This window comes from Rhagoletis pomonella, unplaced genomic scaffold, assembly GCF_013731165.1.
Source record: "Rhagoletis pomonella isolate Grant_MI unplaced genomic scaffold, Rhpom_1.0 Rhpom_scaffold_00011, whole genome shotgun sequence".
Classification (NCBI taxonomy): Eukaryota; Metazoa; Arthropoda; class Insecta; order Diptera; family Tephritidae; genus Rhagoletis; species Rhagoletis pomonella.
In genome coordinates, this window is record NW_023458565.1 from 9,122,769 (window position 1) to 9,131,997 (window position 9,229).

Below are 9,229 nucleotides of genomic sequence, written 5' to 3' on the forward strand. Positions count from 1 at the left end.
CGAACCGAACACTGATTTTGGTAATAAAATTCAATGATTTGCAAGCGTTGCTCGTTAGTAAGTCTATTCATGATGAAATGTCAAAGCATACTGAGCATCTTTCTCTTTGACACCATGTCTGAAATCCCACGTGATCTGTCAAATACTAATGCATGAAAATCCTAACCTCAAAAAAATCACCCGTTACTTTTGCAATTTCGTGCTTTCGATTTGATTTCGATACAGTATTTGAAGAGCTGTCGATTTATTTTCGTACATTTGGTCAAATTTTAACATTATTTCGCGTGGTGTATCTAAATCACCAATGAATTCAAACTGAGCATTGGAAATCACGCTGTATATAATGTTATGCGCCTTAATTTCCATAAATGACCAATCTTCGGGTTTGTCGGTACTCGTTTGTTCACGCAGCACTCACTACCTCGTTACACTTTTTGAACTCCAAGAATTTTAGGATGCGTTTTTCCAATGCGTATAGTCAGCGCCATCGAAAATAGATATCGGCCCTTATTATGAGCTGCATTCGATTTTCGATCTTCGCTGGCTATCGAAGATCGAAGATCGAAAGTGGAATTCGTATTATGAGCTATGCAAGCGTGTCGAAATTTTCGTTGAGTATCGAATTTTCTGTCGAACAGAATTTTGCTTTCGATGGTGTAGCGAAGTGTTAGAAAATTGTGAAAAATGTATGATTTTGTATATGTTTTCTTACATTTTGGCGGCTAGACATTAATTTTAAACAATTTTTATTAATTTCATGCAGTTCTAACATCTTGAATACTAAACACAAGCTCGAAAGGCTGGTTTTACTTATGAAAGAAAATCTCAATACTCTGTTGGCACGATCTCTGAGAACAAAATCGTAGCGCTGTTGATAGTTTTAAAATATTTTAAATAGATTTGGCTCACAAACGCCTCTTTAGATGGTCGGAACTTTTTAATGAATCTGTAGACAAATTTCTTAAATATATTTTATATCAAAATACATTCGAAAGACTAATAAACTTAAACTCTCTTAAACATTTGCTACTCCTGGCCAGTTTACTAAGCTCTCATCCTCTGACGAATCGTTGAACCAGAACTCGTTGTACTCATTTTACCACGTTTTTATAAACTTGCTTTCTTTTTTACTTCATTTTAATTAGAACAAATTTACATAAATATGTATAAGCACACTATTTAGTTTGCTCGATTTGTAAACAAAGCTTCTCAGCGGTGAAAAATATACTATTGTGAACAACCTAAACGAGCGAAATTCACAATAGCGCTATTCTTCATCGAATGAGTGCCATAATACCAAATGCAAATTCGTTCGCTCAGCACTTTCGACCACAGTCGAAAATCGAATGCAAATCATAATAGGGGCCATCATAACCTCATCCCATTTTACTAGTGAATGCATTTTTAACTTGCAATTTCTGACCTCGTGTAGCACTTGCTCACCACCACTCTGCTGCTACGTGCACACTTTATTTCCACCCTGCTACGTGCAAATTTTATTTCCACTCTGCTACCGGGTGCGATCCATTGTGCATGCTTATGGTTATGAATATAAAAGTAATCTTATAAATGTAATTTATCTACAAAGTCTCATAATTATAAAAGTAGGTTCGAAATTCTTTATAAGCAGGAAAGTTATAGATTACGAATGAATTCTTAAATGTTAAAATACATCAGTACCTTTTATTTCTAACCCCACCCGAAGAAAAGTTCCAACTTGCGCAACCTAGTAGAAAGCTAGCATCTTTTCAAAGAAATCTACCGAGTTAAAAAAAAGAGAAGAAAAAGATGCCTTGTATTTTAACATTTAAGAACATACCCTACATTTCGTAATGCGATTGTAATCCATTTTAATTTTCTAATTAGACTTGAAGAAATAAGAGATTTAGTTTTCTTTAATAGTTGGTAAATTTATTAATAAATATCAGCAGGAATTGTGAAACAAAATGTAGAAACCGTGCATGCATAGCTTTTAAAGAGTTAAACATATAAAATATAAATAAATACATATTATTTTGCATAAAAAAGTAAACATTGTTTTAAACGAACAGAGGAGGAGACAGATACAAGTAAGTAATACAAAAACTATACTGCAGCAAATTGTTTAAAATTAATTACAAAGCAGATATTTTTGTCACATTATACACTCTCCGCTGGACGCACCTCATCGCACAATTCCACTGGCACAATTATACGTTCATTTTCCATAGAAACCTAAAAAAAGAATCAAATTAAAAAGAAAAAATCTTAGCTCAGCTGTGATAGTTAAAGCCATTTAACATACCGTAATGTTGAACGGTTCCTGCTTATTTTCCGCATTCAATTTGTCGCATAGCAAACTCACCTCCACCTCTAAATGGCCACCATCGGGTTCCACATAACCCTCTGAGGGCGTCAACTGCAACAAGTTTTTACGGTTCGTGCTCACTTCAAAGTATTGTCGCGACTTAAATGAGTTGCAAATGAAAATCGATGAACGCAATAATGGGCGTTCTTCACCGCGCAAATAAAAACATAATGCGCTGGGCAAAACAGACCAGCAACAAGCTTCGCCGCGTGTCGACGAATTGTTACTGTTGGCTTGCTCAACATCCTCCTCTATTAATTCATCCACACGATCCAAAACATGGCCCGAACCATCAGCATTACTGGGCGATGGACTGCATACTGTGCGGAACAATACTGTCTCATCCTCATCGGGAAAATAAAACGAAGATGTCGACTTGATAGTCTCGTCCAAGTAGTCATCGTTAATGGTAAGTGCAACTTCGTGTATACGCATGTGGGTTAGCAAATCGTACGTCAATTTTGGTGTTTCCTTGAACGTCTGCAGCTCTTTAATTTCCTTCTCACCAGGCAGCTTTTCCCACAACGCTTCCAAAGATTTAGATGAACTTAGATTGACGCGCTCCTCCGGCGACATGCGCGCCACCAGTTGGCGCATGCGCTGCCTATTTGCTTCATCACCAGATATTAAACGCAAATTGGCTAGTGTGAGTACGGATTTTGTTTGTCTTGTAATTTTTCGTACATCTTCACGCTGTGGCCGGAAAACTACACGCAAAGTCGCTGTTGAACCAGGCGGTATAAGCATGGCTGCTGGCTGTATTTCAAAAGCAGTGCATAATCGCGGCAAACGTAGTCCAACCGAATCGATTGAAGCGAGCGCGAAGCCCAGCAGCGGACCTTTATTGTAAACACGTATAGTGCGCTGTATGGGTTGTGAGAGTTCGTGTAAGTAGCCCATTTGCAGGAAAGCCATACCAACTGGCGCTATGTGCACTTCCTGCGCCACAATGCTGCAATGGCCACCATAACCATATAGAGGGATATCCAAAAACGATGACATGTTGGCAGTGGAGGCACTGTTGTGTGCAGCATTAACATTTTGCGGTGCGTAAAATGCAAGCTTGCCCACGGCAGCACCAATAACTGTAGGACAAAAGCTTACCGCAATTGTGCGACATTCCTGAGACTGCAAAGTCAACGTATTATTGCCAGGCAAATTCAACAGTTGATAACCGGGACCGTGCACATCTATACGCAAGGTAAGTCTCTTGCTCGCAATATTTTTCACTTGCATTGTCCGGTGTGCAGCATTTCTCAAACGTGTGCTACCCCAAGACAATTCAACGGCGGTAACCTTTAACGGTATTGCGTTTCCGTCACGATGACTGAATTCACTGCTGCTGGAGCAACGCGAGACGCTGCGCACAACGCCGCCATTTCTAAGAGTATATGCGCTATTTGTGCGCATTGGTGCAATATTTTTGGCACTGGCTTCGCTAGTCGACGGTGACGATGCCGCGCGTTGCACCTTAACATTACTGCTGGATTGTGGCTTTCCTCGCGCCTGTGGCGAACAGTTCTCACAACCCCGACGTGAATTTTCGATACCCATGTCAGTTGCAGCGGGCGATGATGGTGAAGATAAAAAACCGCGGGGTGGAGATGGAGGGCCGCTATAGGGGCTACCAGTAGCCATTAGGGTGCGCTCAGCAGCATTATTCTTGGGCGATGCCAGCGACTTGGAAAGATTCGGTGAAACAGCTACAACATCACAATCACTTTTTTGCTCATCGACCCTTGTAGAACAAAGTGGTTTCTGCAACTGCAGATAGGGACTCAACGATGATGGGGAACCTTCCTTCTTCGTAAGGGTTATGGTTTTTTGATTAATGCCGCAAGTTTGTGCGTATGTTGAAGGGGAAGATTTGGGTGTGGTGGACTTAGAAAATGACGATTTAAAGCTACCATTTATCTTTTCGGGTGTTTCATGATATTGCCGATACGATTTTTCTTCACAGGCATTATCGTTTTCATTAGGTGCAAGTCGTAGAGTTGGTATATTTAAAGGGCTTAGCGGTGATCGTGGTTGACCTATGCTGCGCTGCAACTCTTTTAAATCACTGGCATCCAGCAATGATTCGCTAAAACTTATTGTGTCAGCATGTGATTCAGATCCTCGCATTTTTTGTGGATCCCAATTTTCTTTATTTTCTGATAACAATTCCTCGAGCGTATTTAGGCTATTTGTGTATCGTTCAACGGATTGTCTTACACTGGCTGATGTATGGGCTGCGACAGCCAATTGTGGGGCCTTATTAAATTGAAATTGCTGAGCAACACTGCTTTGCCGTAATTCGTTTCTTTCGCGGTTTTGAGGTGACTTATTACGTTTTGGTTTTTTCAACAAATCGATAAGATGTGTTGATGAAATATCTCCATCAATGTTTTTAGCTGAAAAAAATTTATTAGGTATATTTTTACTTATAAAAGCTAAAAAAGTGTTAAAAGCTATAATATATACTACTTATAATTTCAATTAAAACAGTTTGAAGCGATTGTTGTTGTTTCAAACGGGGAAATTATTAATGTAGAAATTATTAAGTACTTACTAAAGGCCTTTTTGATATGCGACAGCGAGAGCAAATACGATTCCTCTTCTTCTTTCGTGCCATTGCCGGAATCTTTACTTTCATGTTTATCTCCTTTCTGTTTCTCATATTCTAATATGCTATTATAAGCAACGTTTGGAGCTTTACTATATGTCCTATTATCAATTTGGGGTGTTAAGTCTACGTCATTTGTGGATGCAATGACTTTCGTAGTTCCTATTGGCGTGCTCAAGCTAAGTGTACTTTGTGTTTCATCTACCAATGCTATTGGAGGACGCATGCGCTCGGGACTCAATGACCGCACTATATTTTGTAAATCTTCTGAACGTTGATTGAAAAAGCGTCCCATAGAAAAAATTGGGGTCTCGCGCCAAAATCGAGCTGTATAAAGCAAACAAATTTTATAGGGAGGTAAGACAGAAATCAAAAACCTAGACTAGTAAAGATACATAATCCTATGTCAAATATTTTTTACCTGTTCGGATTGGATTGTAGATCAAAATCCTTTCCCTCGACTGTTTTTTTCCTTCTCCTCTTTATTCAATGCAGCTGTTGGTATGGTGGCGAATTCTTGTGCCCAAGCCATTTCGTCCATCAACAACTTCGACTGCATTTTTTCTGCGGGCTGAAATTCCTCGGAGTTGACTCCGGTTTCATTTGTCATATTAAATGAAAACTGACCGCCGGCAGCTTTACCAAATGTTGTATCTGTGGTATTAAGCGATAAATCAGCCGTTCGAAGTAAAACATGCGAATTATTTAAACTTCCTAATGTAGTGCTCGATACTGAAGTGCGTTCACCTAAAGCCTCGCCGAGATTTCGAGCTTTGGGCGCAAATGAAGTGGCGAGAATGTCACCGACTGATAGCCGACTAGATGTTGTGGCAATACTATTTTTCGGATTTTTATGTGAATTTCGCTCTGTATAATGTGTGGATCGACCAGTTATTTCCGACGGTTCGAATGAAACTTTTGTGTTATTTGTTGAAATAGTGCTCTTAAAGTTTAGGTTGATACTTTCATCAGTCACCAAATCGGAAATATTGATGGAATCTGGTCGGCAATAAGGCACATATTCCGTACGATTTAATTCTGGAAAAAACATTGTTATGAGCGAAAAAGCCAAGCTCAAAGAGTAAGAATCTTACTTCTTGAGGAATTTGATGATGTAGTTATTTCATCTGGTACTTTTAAATAATCTTTTTTTACAAAGCTTTGCTGTATTATTTTATTTACATCAGATTTTACGGATTTGCTGGCTTTTTCCAAGGTTTCCAAAGCTCTTAGTCGTTCCTTCTATTAAACGCATTCATTATTTACTTCAAAAATATTAAAAAGGGAATACATATTTATTTCTAAATATTTATGCACTTACATTTAAGCGTTCGTTGACTGGTTTGCTGCTGGTGGAGGAAGAATTAGATGTCTCACCAAAAGCTGTATTTGTAAAGAAATATTAAAATATTTGCTTTTTCTCGGAGAAACCGATTTACCTTTTAAGCTATCTAAATTTAAAATCCCAAGCGAGTCAGCTAAATTACTAATATCGGTGTTATGTTTATCCATATTGTCCTGGGCACAAACCAAGGAAAATTCCTTCACAAAAACTTCCCACGATTTATTGGAAATTTAAGCGTATATTTCTGGATTTTTATAATATTGAAGACGGCTGTTTGCGCCACTACAAATGCAAATCCGCCCGCCCCAGAAATATTTTTTATTTTCTTTTGGTAAATGCCCGAAATAATGACAAAACTGAAGTTGGCGCAAATCGGGTTTAAAATTAAAATGGTGGAAATTTGAGTCGTCGTCAAAGAACACAGAGTTGCATGCACCGAACGAGTACAGTACGAACACAATCGATAACAGTTCGAAAATGTTTGATGAATTTTCTTCGACCTCCGTAACTCGGGGCTCCCACCTGCCAAGATTCGTGTCTAGACATGAATGTTACATGGACACCGCGCTTATCAATAAAACTGGTCAATTCCTTCAGAAATACTTGGTAATTTGATTAGTTTAAACAGACTACCTGTACCTGTTTACCCCCGTGCGGCTATTCACATAACGTAGTCCATTATATATTAGTAATACTAATAATCAACTATGTCGTGGAATCCGATGTTCTCGTTATCGGATTTAAATCCGACAACTTTTTGGCTAGGTGTTGCGCAATTCGATATTATCGATTTTTATGTTCGAAAATAAATTTTTCTAATTTTCACAGAATCCGAGTTGGTCGGTTTTTGTCATGATACAAAAATTTGAAGGTAAAACCGCTGAGAGGCAGCCTGAACATTTTTGAAGTTTGCTAACATAACAAAAATGTTTTCAAATTTTCAATCTCACAGATACATTCTCATTTTCAGTCTCAAATAAAAGAAAGTTTGAATACCCAACAAGCAAAATAAACTTAAAGAAAGTTTTTTTTAAGTTTTCAATTATAAACATTAAGCTTACAAAACGTTGATTTTTTGTTTATAAAACGCTTGAAAGTGAGCGTAATATAATCGAAAAGGAACATTGGTTATAAGCGTAGAAATATAAACTTGTAATAAATGTTCAAAAGAAAGCTTTTTATAAGCGTAAAAGTGTAAACTTATAATAAAGGTTCAAAAAAAGTTTTATATAAGCGTATCAATATAAACTTACTAAAAATTTTCAAAAGAAAGCTTTTTATAAACATTTTTATAACCCTTTATTTAAAGATATTTCATTAAAACCTCATACATAGATTGCTTAACATCTAGAAACTAAACGAAATGCGAATTTTCCGCGGACTCATCTACAGTCGCGAAAATATAAATAGGGAACAGACATTTTAGCATACAAATTCACAATAACACATACAAATTAAGCATAAAAAAGTTAATTATTACATCTTGTTGCGTGCTTTCAATTACTTGCGGTTATTGGCAAATTGGAAAAGGGACATCGATGCAGCTATATATTGCGCTTTATCGCCGCCATTCTCATTGATGAACTTTTCTGAAAAAAATTTAATACGTTTTTAAATGAATGTTAAACTAAGAAAGGATAAGGGGAACTCATCATTTGAAGACTCGAATGCTCCACCGATTAGCGCAGCGGGTCCTGGATTGGATTTTCTTGTTTTACCGCATTGGTTTTATTTAATTTTTTCTTTTAATAATATATTTTAAAAAACGTAAACACGTCACTTACGATTGAAAAAATTTTATATTTACTACTTCATGTCGTTGGCATTTACATTTCATTTATAAGTTTAAGTTATTTATAAACATTCGCTCTCAAAACTTATTAAAGGTTTGTTTGAAAAAACTTTTAATAAGCTTAATATTAAAAATGCTTATTTAACGCTTATTATAGCAAACTTAATTTAAGTTATTTTTAAAAACGTTTACTGAAATGCTTGTTGGGTAGTTTCATCCATGATAAAAATATTGTAAGGTAGAACCGCTGAGTCACTTTTAAAATTATTGACGTTTCCAACCAATTTAATTTTTAAATTTACTCACAAACTCACACACACATTTTCATTTTCAATCTCAAGCAACAACAATTTCGTACAATTTCAATTTTTTATTTTCACTTTTATATGATTTTAAAATGTTGGCAAACTTCAAAAAAAAATCATGGCCGACAAATTGAGAGACCGGTTCTACCTTGCTATGTTTTTATCATGGTTTCATCTATTTGTTTTTTGTTTTACTTTTATTTGGCATTTGAGTTGCTCTCAAAATTTCAATTTTATAAAGTAGACAAACTTCAAAAAATAAATGATGGTAGACGAATTGAGCGAGCAGTTTAACCCATGATAAAAACATAACAAGGTAAAACCATTGAGAGGCAGTCTGACGTTTGCCAACAATATAATTTTAAAATCAAAACTCAAACTCACACACACATTCTCATTTTCAATCTCAAACAACAACAATTGTGAACAATTTAATTTTTTTATTTTCAATTTTATATGATTTTAAAATGTTGGCAAACGTCAGAAAAAAATCATGGCCGACGAAATGAGAGAATGAATTTACCTTGTAATGTTTTTATCATGGTTTTACCTATAAATATTGTTCTTGTTATCGGAATCAAGTGAAGTAAAAGCAAATGTTTTGGTTTATTTGTGTCGCCTATTTGAACGTAGTTTTTTAAATTTTTTAATGTAAGCAATAATATAGGAAACTAATTCATATTTTAGCATTCAAATAATCGGTTTTAGGAAAAAACTAAAATTGTGCACAAAATGGTATGCTTCATTTCCCGGGTACGGTTCGCTTATTTGTGAAATGATGAAATGTGAAAAAAATTAACGCACAAAGGATTTAACTTTAATTCAAAACAAATAT

At 36.2% G+C, this 9,229-nt stretch overlaps 1 protein-coding gene across 1 annotated transcript; it reads right to left on the reverse strand.

The window, feature by feature from the left end:
• Positions 1-1,889: 1,889 nt before the first annotated feature.
• On the reverse strand, positions 1,890-6,704 carry LOC118747372. Its single transcript, XM_036481430.1, is given in 9 exon segments — positions 1,890-2,214; positions 2,285-4,740; positions 4,899-5,253; positions 5,255-5,279; positions 5,374-5,420; positions 5,422-5,990; positions 6,047-6,194; positions 6,274-6,335; positions 6,392-6,704. Coding segments are annotated over 9 exon segments (3,810 nt in total). The 5' UTR covers positions 6,465-6,704; the 3' UTR covers positions 1,890-2,139.
• Between the last annotated feature and the right edge of the window lie 2,525 nt (positions 6,705-9,229).